The sequence below is a fragment of the Limanda limanda genome, chromosome 16 (assembly GCF_963576545.1).
Source record: "Limanda limanda chromosome 16, fLimLim1.1, whole genome shotgun sequence".
Classification (NCBI taxonomy): Eukaryota; Metazoa; Chordata; class Actinopteri; order Pleuronectiformes; family Pleuronectidae; genus Limanda; species Limanda limanda.
In genome coordinates, this window is record NC_083651.1 from 23,695,108 (window position 1) to 23,716,124 (window position 21,017).

The 21,017-nt window shown below is 40.9% G+C and overlaps 1 protein-coding gene across 1 annotated transcript in view; it reads right to left on the minus strand.

The window, feature by feature from the left end:
• Positions 1–1,308: 1,308 nt before the first annotated feature.
• Positions 1,309–21,017, minus strand: part of epb41l5 (erythrocyte membrane protein band 4.1 like 5) — a 33,439-nt gene continuing 13,730 nt past the window's right edge. Inside the window, exons 8-26 of the mRNA XM_061088086.1 lie at positions 20,570–20,690; positions 19,977–20,064; positions 19,765–19,853; positions 19,599–19,668; positions 17,566–17,735; positions 16,656–16,789; positions 16,397–16,415; positions 15,735–15,780; positions 15,290–15,405; positions 7,606–7,760; positions 7,165–7,262; positions 6,847–6,981; positions 6,631–6,692; positions 5,805–5,927; positions 5,024–5,105; positions 4,687–4,767; positions 4,097–4,159; positions 3,710–3,849; positions 1,309–3,157 (exon numbers count right to left, since the gene is read on the minus strand). Of these exons, the coding sequence (XP_060944069.1) occupies positions 3,088–3,157; positions 3,710–3,849; positions 4,097–4,159; positions 4,687–4,767; positions 5,024–5,105; positions 5,805–5,927; positions 6,631–6,692; positions 6,847–6,981; positions 7,165–7,262; positions 7,606–7,760; positions 15,290–15,405; positions 15,735–15,780; positions 16,397–16,415; positions 16,656–16,789; positions 17,566–17,735; positions 19,599–19,668; positions 19,765–19,853; positions 19,977–20,064; positions 20,570–20,690 (1,862 nt within the window). The 3' untranslated portion in view covers positions 1,309–3,087. The remainder of the gene's footprint in view (positions 3,158–3,709; positions 3,850–4,096; positions 4,160–4,686; positions 4,768–5,023; positions 5,106–5,804; positions 5,928–6,630; positions 6,693–6,846; positions 6,982–7,164; positions 7,263–7,605; positions 7,761–15,289; positions 15,406–15,734; positions 15,781–16,396; positions 16,416–16,655; positions 16,790–17,565; positions 17,736–19,598; positions 19,669–19,764; positions 19,854–19,976; positions 20,065–20,569; positions 20,691–21,017) is intronic.

Genomic DNA, 21,017 nt, shown 5'->3' on the forward strand with positions numbered 1-21,017 from the left:
GAGGCCAGCAGTTTGAACTGATCCGGCTCAGGACCACCATGGTCCTCCACCACAAGGTCCGCCTGACCCCCCCCCCCCTTTCCTCTGGCCTGGTCAGTGTCAATAAATATTGAAGTTACAGAAAGACTGTTTTATGGCTGGTGTGAGAAAAGAAAGACAGAGTTGGACCAAAAGGCAGATCAGAGAATCAGGAATGTGTTCAGTCTGATCCATAACAAACATGTAGTCGTTCATTTGTCTTGTTTGGAAGGAAACAGTTGATTTGTTCCCGGTGATGAAACAACCGAATACATGATGAACTGTTCATTTGTAGGAAAAAAGAGCAAACCGTGTTCTGAGTATCACTTTCTCTATCACAGACCCACTCTCACAAATAACCTGATTAACAGACTTTCCTGAGCCAATGAGAGAATGATCTCAGACCTGGATGTGATTAAAAGATTTAGGGAAATATTCACTGAAATTCTGTTTCTGTCTGTGATGATTCAGTTTGTGTAGATTTCACATGTTTCATAGAAAGAATCCACTTCATGTAGAGCAGATAATTTTAATTCAGCTCCAGAGAAGCCGCATTCAACAACGTCTTACATCTCTACTGTCAGTTACTCACATTATTATAAACCCAATTGTTACATGAGGAAAATCATTTGCTCAACTCTCCACCCCCCTTACCCCCACTAAAGAGGTAAAACATGGTCCTGTGCTGCCATCATGTGGTCAAATTGAGTAACACACAGTAAAACGTCTGTTACGTCTCAATCAGACATTTGAACAGAACAGAACCATTATTTGTTAATAACAATAATTAATTTGTTGAAAAGGAATCTCTTCTATCCACGTTGGTTCATCTGATTTCTTAATTAAACCTTTATCCAGCCTGAATATTGCAGGCTGTGGGGTCTTATCCTGCCAGATGTGTTTTTTGGGGGGTTATTAATAATCTTAATTGTTATAAAAGTTAATAACACTTTAACTGGACCTTTGGGGACACTACAAAAATAGAAGGGGACCCACCAAGTGAATCCTTCCGCAGAGGCTAACGCTCCTATGAGTTAATGGGTTGTTTCTTGGCTCATACCTGAAGAAAATGGTCTGAGTAGATTTTGTTTAATCCTCCTAACAGCATTAAGGAAACTAACTCAGATCACTATATCACTTTTTTTTATAAATCAAGTGATCAAGGTTATTGTCTCATGTCTCATTTATCATCTGGTCCAGAGCAGAGTTTACAAAGTCAGATTATCTAGTGAATACAACTGTGATCACTCAAACCATTAAAAGTAATGAATGAAAAACAAGTGACTCCTACTGTAGCAAAGCTTTACTGAAAGATGATGAAGGTATTCCAAGAAAAAAAATATACAATAAAAGTTTATATAAAAATGCATTTGAGATGTCACACTGTGCCTCCCCCCTATTCAGTTTGATCAGTAACACAGTTCATACTTCTTTTGAAATTAGAAAACACCTCGATGCTGAAATTCTCCTTAACACGTAGTAACAATACTTCCAACGTCATTTTCAGAAAAATAAAAATATATATAGGTCTACTTCATATCTACAGCCAGGTGGCGCCATTACACCGACAATACATTGCAACTGAGCGCTACAACACTTGTGGACAACACGTAATATTCGAACAATGACAGGGAAGTAGTAGCATAAATAACTGTCATGGCTAAGAAGACAGTGTCAGAGAGTCTGCTTCCCTCAATGGAGTCATAACATCGCACTAACAAACACTACAGACACCTTGAACGAGGGTCCACACTCACGTGACCCATGTGGTTGTTTTCTTAGAAATGCTACAACGCTACCATTTAGGAGTCAGTGTGACAGACGTCATTAACAATGTGTAGAATTAGGCCTCAATTACCCACATGTACAAAACTTCTCCTCCAGGTTTTCAACGTATCAGCATCAGAAAGTGATAGATGTGTTCTATTGCATCTCAAGCATTGATAAGATGACACATTTTGAAAACGCTCATTTACATAAGGCAGGGTAATAGCTAATCTGGGTTCCACATGATACTGTAAAGTCACCATCTATAAAAGGATGGAGATACTGTCTAGTGAACTCAGTTATTAACAGAAGACGACTCAAACCTTGGACACACTGTCCACGATGTAATCCAGCAAGGACATGTTGCATTTACGTTTAACACTAATGTGTGGGAATAAAAAAATCCAGTCATGAGAGAAAGTGTTTTGAAGAGGAAAACTAAATTATAGGACAAAATGTTGAAACTTCATATTAAAAACCCATGAGGGGAGTTTGAGATGTTGGTTCCCTCGTAACGCCGGAACCAACATGTGCAGATGTCACATAAAAACAGCAAAAATAGACACATTTAAGAGCAGGGTAAAAAAGAAAAAAAAGTTGATCATCATCATCTTCGTCCAAGAATTCTTTCAAGGTCCAGTGTTGCCGCAATTTTTGTATCCAGTCGAAAGTTTCACATGTAGAATTGTCTGGGTTTCAAAAAGGGGAAAAAAATGATATTGTAGTGTGCTACAAGTTCAGTACAGCATCATATCCACGTGTTTCATCATGTGAGCAGCCCAGGTGCTGCTTCATCTCTTAGAGTCAACATTTCTTTTTTTTTTTTTTTGAAGAGACGTGTCTTTTCAGTCCTGTATCCAGTGTAACGCAGCAGCTCAGAGCCGGGATCCAGTGGTTTAAAACAAGAGAGGAGGGATGGAGGAGCAGCTCTAGAAGAGGCAACCTCCCCTCCACGATACAAGCCAGTGGCTGGTGCTTCTATACAATGTACCTTTCAGGCTGAGAGGATTTAAACTCTACAGGGAAGAGGTGCTGGTGGATGGATCACAGTAAACGGCAGGTCGCTAACAGAGCTGCTAAATGTTGTGTTAATCAGTTTTACAAAACTGAACGTTGTGTCAGTGTAGGTTCTGGACACCGTGGTCAGCTGCCTCCTGCTTCCTGTAGTCCTCTCAGCCCACAGTGTTCACCCGCTCCAGCTGTCCTGTGGGTGTGTGTGTGTGTGTGTGTGTGTGTGGGGGGGGTGATGGGATGAGACGGGGGAGCGGTCAGGCAGATGAAGGCCGTCTCCTCGTTTCCTCATCAGAGCTCAGTGGTCAGGAGACCTCTGGGTTTTGCCGCATCGTCCGAGGCTGGCGGTTGACCCCCAATGCTGTGGGACACGGGAGGAGTGGCAGGTAACATTATTGCATCATGGACAGAGACTACTTTTAACCCGAGTTAAGACAGCATGCCTTTAAAAGTCATTGGATTGCTGCGTAGTTCACACAACATGACTTTCTGTCTTGTGATCTGGAGTCTAGCGAATGCAAATTGGGCTGAACATCATGTTGCGAACTAGGCTTTACCAGTTCAGACATAAAACAGACACTTGCATGATCATTATTGTTATGAATATGTTGGTTCTGGAAAACACTGCTTTTGAATAATAAATCTATAATTATAAAACATACAAAAGCAAACCTATGATTAAGAACAAGTTGAATAATCAATCAGGTAAAACGTCCATGTGGTCAGGTACATACAGAAGCTGACATCATTCTGAAGTCTTCATATTCATGTTCTCTGTTGGAACTGTGTCCAGTGACAATAGTTTCATTTTGGGATTATAGCTAAAGGAAGTATTTTTTTGTTTGGCCAGCAGGGGTCAGCATGCTACAACACCTGGAAAACAACCTGTTTAGTGTGTTGGTTCAGATTTTACCTGGCAGAGTTGGTGTTACGTGTGTGAGCGAGGTGGGGGAGGGCTGGGGTAAGAGCCGCTCCCCCGTCTGCAGGGAGAAGAGGGGTGACCTTAGCATGGGGGTCAAGGTCGAGCAGGCCGTTAGTAAAGACGCCGGGATGCTGCATTAGAAGGGGACGAGGGAGAAAGCAGGAGGTCAGTTTCTACAGAGCCTCTACATCAGCCAACAAGTTCAGCAACTAGGCAAAGTGTTAAAAACAACCTGGGACAGTTTAGGGACAGTGAACACAAACCGATGTCACAACCCTCTGAAAGATTATCAAAGAATATGTGGAAAGTAAGAAACAGGTCGACACAAAATGTCAGAAAGAGCAAAGACTGAGGACTGAAGAGATTCTGAACACTCACAGCAGTTGTTGGAATGATCCAGCGAGGCGTGATGACGGGTTTTGGCTGCTGCACTAGTGGGAGCTGGAACAGGACCAGAAAAACTTAGTAACCATCCACAGATCTGACTAAGTTACATCTGACATTAATTTCTTAATTGACCCCAGATCACAGACACACTGGTTTTTGAGAAATGTTGAAACAAGCACACACACACACACCTTTTTCTACTTCTTCTTCCATTTTTATACATGTAAATACTGTAAATATTTACCATCATGTACCTGAATGAGGGTGAATAATTGATCTGGTGGTTAGACCCAGTTTGTTTTGAGCAATGGGCTAATATGTGTTTCTTGCTACTGTCAGAAAATTGATAGAAAGTTCCCCTGAACACCTACTTTGAGATAATTAGGGGAAACTGAAACAATGCCCATTTTTTAGAAGATTTCCTGCCGCTCAGCTCCATGTGAATGTTTAAGTGACACATGAAGCAGTTCCACCGAAAATAAGGCTCCCTCGAAAGCAACAGTGTAGTTCAAACACTGGTTAAATTTAAAATCATTGCAGCCATTTCCAAACGGCTGCACACACAGTGGGCTGGGACTTACTGCAGGAGTTGGATCGCTGAAGTCGATCAGGTTGTCAGATAGCGGCGCAGCGTTGGTCAGGTCTACTTCCTCTGCTTTAACCTGTTGGATGACACAAAACTCTTTAACCACAACAAACCCTGTAATCTGGGTTCCACATGATACTGTAAATCAAGTAAGAGCCACACAAACAACCTTTGTACAGGCAGAAAGTGGCTCAGGTTGAAGAGCTGTCAGAGTTACACAGGGTGGCTCCTTGGTTGCAGGATTTAAAAAGGCACCTGTAGCCTCATAATACTACAGATATTGTTATTTGTATTATATTTCGTAACTATATGATTATGAATAAATATGCTACCTTTGGAGCTGAGCCTTCACTGGCGGACTCTGACGGTATCTTGGGAACGGAGGGGATTAAATCTTCAGCTAACCTCTCGACACTGATGAGCAGAAAAAAACATTTAGTTAATTAATACTCATACATGTTTTCAAATTATTTGTATTGCTCGGGTTACAACAGTATTAAACAAAGAAAAAAAAAACAGCTGCACATGAGAGGTATGAGACTGATATACTGAATACCTTTTCTTGATAAATACCTTAAAATGATAAATGTATATCAAAAATAGTTGCTGATAATTATGATTGATCCATTTTGTGGGATTCTCCAGACTGTAGAAGAGCAGCCTGAGCACTGTAAGCATTTACTGCATCTATGAGCCTGGAGTCAAATTGTGTGAGATGAATTGTCAAGTCAAGAATCTCTATTTTAGTGTCATTCTACTGTAAACAGCAGCAGTATCCAGGGAGATCTCAAGTCATGTGACCCAATGCACTCAGACCCATACACAGACACATGCAGTACTCAGACATGTCACCAGATGGCAGCAAAGACCATAAAGAACAAGAAGCGCCTTCGTGTTCACTTGTACTACATCAGTTTATTTTATCTTAATCCGTGACGTCTCTTTACAACAAAATGAAATACTAGCTGTGGTTTTAATTTCTCATTCTCTCTGTGACTGTCTTGTTCACTGCAGTCATGAATAAACACAAGATTATATCTGGCTGACATATTATCCAGTGCAGTTTGAACATCAGAGCAAAAGGAAAAGAAAGTGCATCAGCAACACACTGACCTGGCTCCTGCTGACGAGACCAGTGCAGCTGGCTTCAGCAGGTCCCACGAGTCCTGGGTGTCAGGGCGGCTGCTGACGGAGAGAGACGAGTTACTGCCCAGTCGCCCTGAGCCCACATTCAACCTGGAGGAAGACGCCATGTATTACGGTTTGTGCCAGAGAAAAAACACACATGTATATGCATGAAATGTTCAGTCTGATTTAGATAGGAAAACCCATGGGATCAAAATCAATCCTATTATACTCAATATAATCATCATATTATCTTGCTTCAAGCTGTGTCACCATTTCAGAAGTAATTCATTTTTAGAGAGAGAGAGAGAGAGAGAGAGAGAGAGAGAGAGAGAGAGAGAGAGAGAGAGAGAGAGAGAGAGAGAGAGAGAGAGGCCTGTTGATCTGTACGGCGTCGCTAATCTGGATGAGCTGCAGGTGATGTAATGTTGTGAGCTATGCTAATAATCCTCATGAATATTCAAGAGGTTAATCAGCTCTCGAGGCGAGGATTGTGAATCTGTGTTAGGCTGAGACAATGCCATGACAGTTGGTATGACTCAGGAGGATGATGGAGGAGGAGGAGGAGGAGGCCCAGTTTTAAAACAATGAAGCACAAGCACTAATGGATTTTTGTCCTGTCCTTGTTCGCTCTATAATGACTTACTGTGCTCGACCAACTTTAAAAGGAGGAGTTTTGCAGGAGTCATGCTACGAAATAGAAATATTTTGCATAGTTTCATAGTCAAATTTAAGAGCTATCAGAAACATTTTTCTTATAATTTCTAACACTCAGTTCACTCAATTTGTAATAAAAACCAGTGGGAGGTCTCACCTGGCAGAAGCTTCCTGCAAGTTACAGTTTTTATCTCCAACCACGTGTTCCTCCACAGGCCCCTGCACATATTTACACAGAGAGAGATAAGGTAAGTTTATAAAGTTAAATCAAAGCAAAGTAAAAATGCTTCGATCATCAGCATGTGAAAAAGCTGTAGCTGTGTTTTCCCAGGGGTTTTCTTCCTCTCCAGTTTACAGGAGTCCTGCTCCTCACCTTCAGGGCAGCAGCCTCAGCTTGTGCTTTCAGGATGTTACTCTTCAGATCCTCTGGGAGGCGCAGTGGAGTCACAACAGGACTGCTGCCTGCGCTGCTCAGGCCACACTTCTCTGTGAGCTTCAACACGTCCTCCTGTTGGAGCACAAGGGACACACGTTACCTGAGAGGTCTGAGGGAACATCCTTAACAATCAACCCAGTAATAACCCAGAATAAACTGTTTTTGATTGAATTTGCCGGAGCAGGTTTGGCTCAGAGCTTTACACGTGTTACCTTGTAAAGATACAAGGGCTTTCATTTTCAAACACGCACGCACCTGGTTGTTCATGGCCAAATTGACGTTGACGTTGTTTCTCAGTGGAACAAGAACTGGACTGCTCTCCAGCTCCAGCTGCTTCAGACGAGCTGCTGCTTCTGACAAGACACAGATAAACAATGAAAAGGTACATCAACTTTATTTTAATCTTTTAGTGCATTTACAATATAACTTGTACTACTGAACCGTTTCCCAAAGTGTTTCTAGAGGGGTGGGGCATGACCAGAAGAAGGGTAAAGGATAAAGAGGTGGATCAAAACAAAATCTTTTTTTAAGATATATCGGAGGCAGGAGTGAGTCAGGGTGGTGGTTGTTAGTTTCAGATAAAACTACAAATACACAACAAACCAGCTGCCTAATATATTTACAGGATTAGTGGTGGATTGGTCTTTATAAAACTATTTCAGACCGATCCCATTGTGTTAGATTCTATAACCTCACCAGCGAGGCTGAGTGGATCCTCTGCCGCAACGCTGGCGGCAGCAGCGTAGGCATTGCTTGGTCCCGCCTCCTCTGTGGCCGTCACCGTGGGAACAACGGGAGCCCCGAGGACATCATCAATGCAGGTCTCCATCAGGTCAGCAACCACAGGCCCACTGCAGACAATACAAGGTAGAAGAGGAAGGTATGAAAGAAGCTGCAGGTAAAGATGCTGGATTTATAACAACTGTGTTTTTAATACAAACACAAACAGATATGATGGTGGGGATGATGCAAGTGTTGAACCAAAACTTTAACAGAAGAATTGAGGTTATCACAGCTGTACAACTTACCAGCAGCATCCATAAGATATGAATGGGCTCTGGTCCATGATAGTGTATCAGAACACATCCGAGAATGAATCCAATTTCCCATTAACAAACCAACAAAATTTAAATAAAACAAAAATAAACTTAATCTCCATTTTGGCTAAGGAGAAATATGAAAAAAAGATTATATATATCTATATCATATATCTGAAGTTATGAGCATCCACTGTAAATCATTGTTAACAAGAATAAGAAGAAAGTAAAAAAGAAGTGGCTGTACTTTCTATCAGAAAGATGCAGCTCTCAAAAAACAACAAAAACAAAAAAATAAACATGCCCAAAACCAGATGCCCTCTCCAGAGGTAAAGGAACACTTCACAGAAACATGCTTCTGCCAATAGCAATAAGTCTGCAAAGCAGGTAATAACTTTTGTCGGGAATAATGTGATGCAATATTCTGAGAATTTGCAGTGTCCCGAAGCAAAATGTTTTCTACACGGGTTTTGGTTGAAGCTCCTTCAGCAGCCCGGTTATTACCTCATATTTCTGTAGCCTGAAGACACAGTGAAGCAGAGTAGTGGTGGTGTGCATGCAGCCTGGAGAGAGCACCACACTTACATGTGAAGAAAAGGAAAATGCTCCGCCAGAGGACTCACAAACCAAACATATAAAGTGCTCCCACATGTTTGGGAAATCTATTAAGGAAACAGCATGGACAGTGAGGATGTACAAACCTCTGATGTTGGCAATAAAACACAGACACAAGGCAAGATACACATTCCCAGGATGTACAGCCTCCTCCCAGACAAGCACAGAACTGTATTTAGTTTTCATTCAGTTCTCATACATGAGTGTTTATTTACACCAGTTACACGACTCAACTCCTCCTCCAACAGTTTTCTGACAGAAAGTCTGAGTAGTTACAAAGCAATGTAAAAAGAAAATACTAGAAAAGTGTAAAAATGGCAACAGATTTCACAGAGTGAATGAAAAGAGAGATTTATATATATATATATATATATATATATATATATATATATATATATATATATATATATAGTTAACAGTAACTACTTCCTTGCATGCTTGTGTTTTTTTGTGCATGTGCAGTCGTCAACGCACAACTTGAATGACGGCAAAAGAAGATACACAATAATAATCAGTAATTAAGTTACATCCTCAATCAAAATCCTGGTAATCCTTCTGTAAAAGATAGGGTTGGTAACTTTTTCCTGAAACACTTTTTTAATTTATTCAAATCCTCTACACGTCCCAGAAGCAATCAATAAGGCATCAGTAAGAAAAAAAGAGAAAGAAACAAGGCTCCTGTCTGTGGCCCTCACAGGATTCTAATAAACACTGGCAGGCATACCTGTCTGTCACTAACCAAATTGCCTGTGCTCAGCCTGTCCGTGCTCTCACTGCACATGACCAGAGTCTGAAGCCAGAGAGACAAACACCACTGAAGCTGAGACCATACACAGAAGTTAGTGAGCGAGTCACAGAAAAGTCCATTTGTAAGGTTGTGCTAGTTCATGTGTTTCGGGGCAAAGCTTTGATGAGGACGATGGTTGCATATTTTCAAAGTGTTGTTTTCCCCAGGATTACCAACCCTAGCTTTTAGTAGGAAAACAGATAAAACATACTTTCAAAAATGCTATTTAAAGCTACACACTCTTCTGTGACGAGAGCAATCATGTATTTACTCTATGAAATGATTGGAACACAGAAGGTGTACTTCCTTTGGTCACAGGTTTGTTGTTAACATTTAACTAAGCAACTGTAGCTGAGGTGTAGTTAAGCTTTCATAGGATAACAACTTGGACACACTGCTTGGATTTATCAGCCAAATCCATCTTGAGCTTGACAGCTGGCTTATTTCATAAAACACCCAACTGGGCGTTAACCACTTGCAGTGAACTAACAACAGATAAATTAAAGTCTGATTCACTTGTGAATATATTAAGGGAATTATATTTCTACCAAGAAGTTGGATGAGAAGGTCATATCACTTACATTTCTGAGTATAGTGTCCATAATGTGAGAGACAAAACAAGAATGTGCAAAATGTATGTACTTGGAAATGTATGAAATGCACCTTTAATAGAGCCAAGTTAGCCAACTATCGGCCCCGGGTTTTGTTTTATGCTAAACCAGGGGTGTCCAAACTTTTTGTCCGGAGGGCCACATACAGAAAAAAATAACAAGGACTGGGCCACTCACGCCGCCACGCCCCCTGCCCTTGAGTAGTCTGTTGACAGTCGCGTCGCTCAGGGTGGGGGGGTGTGGCGTGGTGGCGTTCTGAGGGACAGCTAGCAAGTCAGCAAAGCAATTCACCGCCAGACCACTAGGTGGAGTAACGTTTTTTTGTCGAAGACAACCTGAGAGACACCTTCTTTGTGTGTGGCAGTCTTTGTCGACTGTTTATTACTTTTTCTGAAGGACAAATTTGTCCCTGATCATTCTGCACAGCTTCGTACACTCGTCGACCTGCAAACTGACGTCAGCCGAGATCTCCTTCCAGGAATTGCAGGTCATCTGCTTGTCCTTGTATTTAGTCAGTGACGGGTTATACAAGTTGTCATACTTTCAGATCTCTTCTGCCAAGTGCTCTTCTATTAGGTACATATCCGTTCTTCTAAATCTTCCTTGGTTTCTGCCGGTATTATGGGGCATGAAACCGGAAATATGACTCTGGAAAGGATGTAGTTAGCGGACCAATCACAGCCTTGCGGGCTGATAGTTACAAAAATTGGTGAACGCACGCAAGCACGAAAGGGGCTCTTGCGTGCCCCTTCTTGCGCGTCTCTGAAAACGCAGAAGCATGCACTGGCCTCTCCCCTGTCGACGAAGCCAGGCCCCATAAAGCAAGACAAAGTGCTTTAAGTGAGTGCCATTTGAGCGTTACTAAATTTCGAGTTTCAAAAAAAAAAATTTTTTTTTTTTTAATACATTATATTTTAAGACATTGATGGGGGCCAATTAAAAATGGATGGCGGGCCGCAGTTGGCCCGCGGGCCGTAGTTTGGACACCCCCGTGCTAAACTAATCTAACAATCTCTCAGACACATTTATCGACAGATGAGAAGAATATCAACCTTCAGATCCATGAAATGTGCAGAACAAATTAAATACGAAAGAGAAAAATCTAATTATTTTCTTATATATAAAATAATCATTTGGCGGAAGTAAAACTTCATAAAGCAACCATGTTTAGAGTATTACAAAAACATTAAGTTTTTTTTAAAAAGAGTGTAACACAGAAGTCGAGCGTTTGGTTCTAAACCCTCAGAACTATGTGACCTTTTGTTTCCCTTCAGAATCGAGAGCTGAATTCCTTCCCCTCATAATGAAACCATCTCACCCCGGCCACGCAGTTTCACTACGAGGTTAGGAGAGAAGGTCAAGAGGAGCAAAGGGGAAAGGAGAGAAAGGAGAGGAGAGTTAATAAGTATTGAAAGTGACGAACTGGAAAAGGCGAGAGAGAAAAAGAAGGTGAACGGAGCAAAGGGAGATGAAACTTTTCGAGATTAAAGAGACACTGAGAGAAAATATTCCAGTGTGACCTCTTGAAGAAGTGTTACTAGTGTTATTAGACTTCAGCTCCTAAGAGACATATGGACATTCACGCCAAGTGTTTTCTTCAATGTGACGGCCACTGCCTTCACAGCAGGAGCTTTTCATGGGGCGAGCCACTGCTGTGTCATTCCCATTTAAAAGTGTGCTGTCCAATTCATGTCAGTACAGACGGAGAGACTGTCGTCGGGTGGTCAGATCTGCCAAACTCCTTTTGGGGAGATTTGATGAGAGATGAGCAGGGAGGATGGAGGATGGAGGGAAGAGGAGACCTGAGGAGAACAGGGTGGAGGAAGACAAGGGGAAGAGGACAAACAGGAGGGGGGGGGGGTGTTAGGAAATGGGGAGTGAATGAGAGACGACATGAACCAAAGAGCGAGACCGGGGGATGAGATTATTTGCAAATGACTGAGAGGGCGAGAGAAGATACAAGGGAGGAGGAGCAGAGGGCAGCAGAAGAGAATGTGTGGCAGCAGGTAGCTAATAAAACAAAAAAGAAAGAAGGTATAATGATAAATAAAAAACATTAGTATGAAAGATTCATTCTTGTAATTAATGGGAATTGATTTGACATGCAAGCGAACTAGAGATGTTCTAATAGCAGCAGCAGAAATCCTTTCGATACTGCTGAAAATGTCAAGTCAGGCACAGGCAAGTTTCCAAATCTATGTAGCGATCCTGAACCACACGTTCTGTGTTTATTAGTTTTACCTAAATAAAACTGCTATTTTTTCTCCTTGGTGTTATTTTCCAATTATGATGGTCGAACTAGATCATTTAAGAAGATCTACGACGTTCATTCGCTAAATGTATTTATTTTCAAGATTTAACCAAAGCCAGGCCATAAAATCAATGATAGAATTCATTACTTCCAAAAAGGGTTAATATTATTAAGCTGCTAAAATACATTGCAGTGTGTTTTTTTGCATGCCCTTTTGAAGAGAGGGAAAAGGTATCGGATCATCTCAAGGGTTAACTCTGTTTGCTGTCCTTCCGTGTTTGATAAACAGGGTTTCTTAGAGGTTTTCTACAGCTTTGTCAATGCTAATGCATTTATCTTTTTTTAATATGACATCATCTGTCCATTTTAGAGTACTACCACTAAAGCGTTGCTTCAGGGGACATGAACCACATGAATAAAACCGAGGGTTGTGGTGGGGCCAGCAGAGTCGGGACACTGAACTAGCCTCACAACTTACACGTCATTGCTTCTGCTACGTTGTACACTGGCGTGTATACAAGCGCACGTTGACAAGTGTTGTGACACGAACACTTGAGTCAAGTGAAGTGGAGCAGATGTCTCTGGCACGTCTGAGATGTGGCTTTTCACCTCCAATGGCGGAGGTTTGGTGGCTTATGTCAAATTTTGGTGCTTATAGTCGGTGCTGGAGGCTTTTATTCATGCTGCACCACTGGGAGAATAAGTGCACGGCTTCCCACTGACACTTTAAAGCAGCGACTAACTAATGTGATGTGACTACATGGTCAGCAGATTAACTTCCATGTCTCTTCCTAGCAATACAGATGAGATTTTTTTTTAGCTACCGGTAGTTGCAAAGACATTAAACAAAGACCTACTTACTCTCACTGATGATCTTTTACAGAGAGGAGGAAAAACTTAGAGGACTGAGAGGTGAAGGAAAGAGAGACGACAGATAAAGAAAGAGAACTATGGCAGTTTTTAAATGAGACAGAAGCAGCTTGAAGACGTAAGCAACATTGTAAAAAAGACAAAAAGACAAATATTGAGCAATTTAAAATCAGTTTATAATTAATAGATTGGTATTTATTAACATTTTATTATGTTAGTTGGTTTAAATGATCATTTGTTAATTATTTTGATTTTAAAAGTACGATTTCTTCTCGAAAGTGCAGTTCACTCTTGGCACTGATTTGGATATCAGATATATATACAGTATATAAAATGACAGATACAGAAATATTGAGATTAATTGCTTGTTTTATCGGAAAGAAAAGCTGAAGGTGGCAAAATCAACATTGTACTAAAAACCAGATGTAGCAGAAGAAGAGCTCCACAGATTATTCTGAAGCATTAGTGATGAAACTGTCTCTTTCAAAGAATCTTCCTCATGTCCACTGACACCAGTGTACACGGTTTCTATGGGTTGATGGTATAAACAAGAGGTGGTGTAACGTCATCATGCTGTCAATGAACTGGCCTTATCTGTGCACCCTCCTATTCCGGATGCAAGTCAGTATTTTTTCCTGTTTTCTACATAAATGACTGGCAATCCTCTTATTGAAGCTGACCAGAAATGTGCTTTACTAGAAACAGGATCAGCCTTAGCTGCAAATCTGGATGAGCTGTTCATGCAGAAGCCAAAGTGGCCTTGTTAGGAAAATAGGAATATTTACATTAGGCTGGAAAAAAAACACATTTAGGTGAGTAATATAATTTTTAATGTTTCGCTACTTGAATCTTATATCTTACAACAAACTTACACTAATTCTTAAATACTGTTGAAACTATTTCAAACTTAAGAAGATAAGTAAGCAGGTTCACAGGATGCAAAGTGTTAAATGAAATGAAAGGAGAGAAACCTCCACACGCCCCGATTTCTGGAACAGAGCAGATCCAAAGCAAAAAATCATCACATAACTGATTCACGATGCCAAACACAAGATCCAAGCACAATCATCACATCATACCCTGCACCGATTAGGTTGAGATTTCATGCTGATCAGAAATGAACAAACATAGAATCACAGGAGACAGAATGCACTTTGAGGCAGCCCCTCTTTTCTAGAAGCCAAAATCACGGAGCCCGTCACCGAACAGCGTTTGATTTGTTAAAGCCAGCGCAACAGCAAGATTCAGTGCTGGGTGGTACCTACCTGACCAGGCTCCAGATAAGACCAATTACTCCTCAGTACATGTTAATACTGGAACACACATGGGGACATGGCAGGTTAATAACTGAGGAGCTTGCATTCAGTGAGGTTTAAAAATCTGAGACCACTTTGGGACCACAAGGGAAAGTGGACAAAAAGGGCTAAAATATAGCAGAACCATAGACAACCATAAGATGTGAGAAATATGACTACAACTAAAAGAAGGAGAAAGTCTTAAAGAGTATGTCGGCCTCTGATTCAATCCACAGGCCCATCACACTGTTAACTGTCACTATCAGTCAGTCAGATATTTGTCTAACTGCATTTATTATCCACCATTGTGTTTCAGAGAACACCTCCCATAGCATCACAAGTACAAGTACAACCTGTATATCATTGCACAATCGCAAAAACAAGCAGGAACTTGGAAATATGGAAAAAGAGCAGGCAAGTATGAAAGGGACACAGGAACAAATACAAACAAAACCTAATATCTATTTTTCTCTATCTTCACATTGTTTTTAAGGTTGTAGCCTTATGTGAAAGCAGTTAAAATTGATTCTTTCAGGGCAGTTTTTCCAATTTTTCCTATATCAGCAAAAACATCTACGCTTTGTCATCATGTGTTACTAAGTGTGTAGAGATGATAAGGCTGAATCATAATTGAATGCAAAAACGTGTCTGGATACTTTCTGATTGCACTGAATCTTTCAGCATCCAACAGGGATCAGCCCTTCCTTTACATGGCCCTGCTTCTTATCAGCTGCAACTGGCGTATGACAAATTGATTGTCATTCAATTTAAAATGTTGATTCATCCTCTTTCTGAACTGTCTGTCTTAGTAACAAGGGGCTGGAGAGCATTTCAACAAATACAAAACAAAATGAAATAAGACACGCTGACATTCAGAAGAGAAGACTAAAAACTCAAATTAGCCGTGAACAAACCTCCTTTTCTCTACTCCAGGACTCCTGGGCAGGGACTCGATTTCCATTGGTCCACAGACAGAAGCAGCCACTGGGGTGACCACAGGCACACTAGACCATGCACTTCTGGTAGGAGCCTGAGGGGGAGAGACAGAATGATATTAAACAGAGCAAACTATTTGAGGAGAATAAATGGTAGAGGTGTACAGAAGGAAATAGACAAGATGTGGACGTATTGAAAATTAAAAAAATTATATTCACTCATTTTCGGTGAACTATCCCTTTAAGGCACTAGGACAACCCAGCTGTTTTACATTTGCAAACTGAAACTGGTCACACAGAGGAACTGTTTTCTCTGTACTTGTCTGTCAGAGTTCAAGAACAACCTGAGTCTCTTGTGCTACTCGGTATTGTTTCTCAATATAATAGAGGAGGGATAAAACAATGCAGCCATTCTGCTCCTCACCTTGTTCTCTTTGCTGGAGCTGACTCCGTTGCCTGAGGAAAGAGCTCTGAGCGAAGAAAGAAATGGAGATTTAAATCAAAAAACATCACAAAGCACAAAGCACCAAGACATAAACAGTTTGTATGGATTTATAATGAAAATAAACAACCTGCTGTCATTCTTTGGACCAATTTATGGTTATACTATTTCCTTAATGCTAATTTTAATAAGTCTATCAGGGTGCCTGTGAGCCAATTAGCAAATCCCCATCAGATTTGTTATGTTGCTTCAAAGTACTGGCTCTGTCGAAGTGTAGGTTTGTCCAAATAGGTGTGATTAAAGTCAGAGGAATGTTTATCATCATTACTATGCTTTGAGTCAGGACAGATCCTCTGGTCCCAGGACAGATTAACACTATCACTGACATCATGACTTTAACACAAACACACACACACAAGGCTGCTGCTGTAACATGATTATAGCCGAGCTTAATGGTGCGTGTGCATGTGTGTGTTAGAGAGCACAGTAAGCAACCATGCTTTAAAGGTGTGGCGCACACAGAAACTAGGCTACTACAATTGTTGTGGTTAACCTTAAATTACAACCTGAATTTAACCTTTGCAAGAAGGTAACTTTAACAGACAATTACACAATCACGTAGTATAGAACATCAGTGTACTCACTCCTGTGTGTTGAATGGTCCTGTAAAAAAAAAAAAAAAGACAGTATTTTATACAGAAACATATAAAATGAAGAGATTAATACATGTTTTGAAATGTATAGATGTGGGTAGGTTTATATCATGACAGACTGTTTCATCACAAAAGTGTAATGTTAATAAAAATATAGCTATTCTATGTATGCATGAGCTTTTCTGTGTATACTTGTCCTCTGTGATGGTCAGGTACACTGTGAGTAAATTCCTTTGTGCTGGTTACTTACTACGAGGGTTGTCCTGACCTCCATGACCTCTGAGCTGCATGGTTCTCCTTGAGTAACGTCGACTAGGCCGCCTCTCAAAGGAGGCTGACCGCCTCGCTTTGTTGCCCTTGGTCGTCTGATACTCGGTTTTTCCACTGGTAACACAAACAAAGACAAACACATAATGTATATTTAAAAACATATAGACAACCTTACAGGATTAGTTTTTGCTAAATCTTATTTTCCTAAAAACAACAGGCGTTGTGAGGACCACTGCTGAACTCAGGACCCATCCAGGCGGTAACCTTCTATTAACAACAAACCCTCTAACCTCTGTGTTAAACCAACGTGACTGCCAGTGCTTATCCAACTGGGTAATGTTTAAACATACAGAGGAGGGAACTAGCTGGCGACTACAGCCAGTTGACACTGAGTGCCTGGTTTGAACCACTGCAAGTATCGGTGTGTACACATGTGTGCGGTTTGTATGTACAGAGGAATGATACTGTAACACACTAGGTTCATCTCTGTTGGTGCGTTCAAAACACAAGAGACAGAAACAAACACGGCTCTTTGAAATTTGTGGCGTCAAATTCATTAGCATCTTCCGGTATCTTTTCCAATAAGCAATTTTGAGATGTGGAAAAGCAGATAAGTTGTGCCGTATTAACAGATGTCACATTCTATATTTCATGTTTTGAAATTGTGCTTACATTTTGTCAGATTTTGTGTTGATTGAGTCACATTTTATATTTACACTGTTATTTGAGCAGCACTAGAAACAAGGCTAAACATGACCATCAGTCATTCTTTCACAACAAACTGTGTAACTGTTGATATGGGTTTAATTTTATGAATCTAAACTTCAGAGAGAACTTGAATATTCAAAAGCATCCTTCACCCCTGACCTGCCCCAACGTCCACCCGTTACCTGTATCTGAAGCGTGAGCCCATGCGGATGAACCCGGAGCTCGCGGAGTTCTTCTGCACTGGCCCTCTGAGCCTGAAGAAAGCATGGTGCTCTACGGCGCACTTCCACAGGTGCTTGCAGGCCTTGGGATGATCCATCCTGAAGACAAAGGTGTGCTCCTGCTCTTTACCCTGACAAGGATTGACACGGAGTTAGACGGGGATGACACAGAGAAGAGGACTTGGTCTCAGTAGAGTAACGTCTCATGTGAGCATCTCCAGAGGTAATAGAACTCTCACCCACAGCCTGGTGTAGTACAATCATCTACTGGGAACTATAACAAGTTCATTTCATTTGAAATTAGCCCATGTGCTAATTCTTTCTTGTGGAAGGAGGCTGATATGTGAAGAATGAATGGCTGCACTCTATGGCTGTGAAGGTAATCTGAATTTTTAATTGCAAAGTAGATGAAAGTCTGACTGACACCACAGTCAGCTACAAAACCTGCATTGCCTTTCCAGAGTCACAGTCACATTCTTTAAGGGCTGTGGCGATAGGGAGTTGTAGTGAGCACGTAAGATAAAGACAAAAGAAAAAGACCACTAAAGAACATGTTGAACATGACTTCACGTGAAACTACGTAAACAAATATAAACAAAGACTAGAAAAGAGCTGTGGGTGTGTGTTTGTGTCTCCCACAGCCTCAACATGTAGAGTTTGATTGGTATATTTACAAATTCTGTTTCAGTCTCCACCACAAGTCCAACATAGTTCAGTTCAATCCAGGTCAAAAAAGGTTAAACAGATAAAACAAATACAATCTGTTCCAGGTTTTACCTCAACACAACAGCATTACCATATAAATATGAATATGAACAGGGCACTCAAGGTGTTAATGTTCTAAACAAGCAAGAGAAAAGTAAGCTCATAAAACCTGTGTTTAAAAAATTGAGGTTGTATTTGGGATTCCTCCAAGTGAAAATGCTGGTCCAGTAACAGATCATCTCAAAGCCACAGATCCTCTAATGCTCTTATAGATCTAACATAAAGTTTTACGGAGACCTGCAACAGTACGACCGGACCATCAAGATGAATTCGAAAGTAAGACTTCCACAGGTCCAGTGGAGCCAGAGCGGCAGAGGCAGAGGCAGACAGACATGCTCATGGACACACTGTACTTTCCAACTGGCCACCTGTCCTTAGAAACTCTCTTTAAGATGGGTCACCTTCTCCAAATTTACACAATCTACTTTAATATGTGCAACTGTGAGAAGACTTTGACAAGAATCACAGCTCGTCTTTTCTCCATCGGTTTACAAAAGCTCCTGCTGAGCGTGTGTGTGTGACAGACAAGAATCTTGTGAGAGGTTTAAAAAATGTTCTGTGCTTGAAAAAAAGTACAGTAAATTTATATGGTGACAAAACTACATACATTATATAACCGTTTAGGACAGAGTTGGAAGGTTAAACCTCTGTGTGTGTGTGTGTGTGTGTGTGTGTGTGTGTGTGTGTGTGTGTGTGTGTGTGTGTGTGTGTGTGTGTGCGTGTATGTGCGTGTATGTGCGTAGGAGAATGGTGCATACCAGAAATACCAGAGGGGGCATGCTTCTTTATTAACCTCAGTCAGACCTCCAGGATGGGCATAAACAGACTATGTTTCTCTCATATACACTGGCCTCTGGGTACAACAAAACAAAGTCTTGTTTCATTACGGTTTGGAACAAACCTCTCTCAAGGCTCAGGCACGACTTCAGACAAGCTTTTATTATGAACAAAGCAAACGCTGTATGTTCATACTTTCTCTTTCAAGTGATTAAACATGGCTTGCATGGTCTAGTTTGTAAAATATGATGCAAAACGTTTATATGTGGTGAAACTGAAAACTATTGTTCACAGGAGCAGCCTTGGTATTGAGTGCTTGAAATACAAACTATGAATCTGGCCCCATTTGAAACAGATAAGTGTTCTAACTAGGTACAGTACATAGAGGGCTTAGATAGGACTGTCCTGTATTGTGAACATTCCACTGTAAGGCAGTGTTTGCTTACGCTCACCTGTTCGTCATCCTCCACAACCACAAGTGTCAGTTTGCTCTTCTTGAAATCTAGTCGGGTGATTTTGGGCCTAAAGCAAAAAAACAAACAAACACACAAACTTTAAAATGCTTTTATAAAGTATTGAAATGAACGTTTCAGTTAATGAGGTCATGACCAAATGTACCAGAAGAAGAGGCCGATCTTTGTTTCTCCTTCAAACACCAGAACTCCAGTGGGTGTCAGACCAAGACTGTACTCATTACCATCTCTCGCCTGCAGGACAGAAGGGTAGGAAAATAAAATAATCAATCTTTAACCCACAGAGGCTGTGATCTGCTGTGGACTGTTTTCTAAGATTCAGACAGCTTATAAAGTCCATGCTAGTGAGACACTTACTTGGACCATGTGCATGTCCACTCCATACATTTCAAGCCACTTTGCTTTGTTCAGGTAGTTGATCTCCGCCTGGGCCGGAGTCTGACCTCTGGAGGAGAGTAGGGAAAACAGAGCAGATTAAAAAAAGAGAATGAAAAGCCAATTTTCAACTGCAGAAGATGGAAAAATAAATAAATAAACACATGGAAAACACATCAATCCAATGTACACAGGAGAAAATGTCCAAAACCAGATGATCACACTTCAAGTTCACCAGCTGCCTCCTCTTCCAAATAACTTTGACAGCAGGATCTGTATCTTGCATTTAAGTGATTTTATTGGTTAGTGCCTTTGCTAAAGAATTAGTTTGAACATGATTTGATTAGCTGGAGCCTCAGCTGCCTCATGAAAGGTTGAGCTCGACTCAGTTTCTAATTCACGCTGTGCAAGCAACGCAACACAATGGAACCACAATTCAGATCGGCAATGTGTGACGTCACCTACTCACAGTGAATGAGCAGCGATTTGGGAACTGCTTTAGATCCCTCTTCATTAATATTACGTTTAATTGACTGCCCACTCGTACAGGACTTTAGTTATAGTGAAAAGCTTACCTGCACTCTTTCCATGCATTAAATATAGCCAGCTCCACGTCCTCTGTTTGGTTAGGGACGAAGCGAAATTCTGTCACCAGGTCAGCATTGTGTTCTAATGGGTCACAGTCGCCTAGCTCAGCTGAAAACACACAGACAAATAATAAGAATAAAGTTATAATAATAAAATAGAATAGAAATACTTGTCAGTTCAAACCCTGAGCAGAATATGTCCAGATAATGAGCAGCTGTGTTGAATGGCTGAAATCATGGACTGCGTGAGACTGTACAGTCTTATCTAATGAACTGTAAGAGAGTACAGTTCAACTAAAGACTAAATATATTCTTTAAAAAAATCACTTCATAGTTGATAAATGTTAATAAAATTCTCACTTTCAACCTCTTGGAGAAAAACACGCGTCTTATATTGCGTTGTAGGAAATAGGAAAACCCTAATGGACAAAATGAC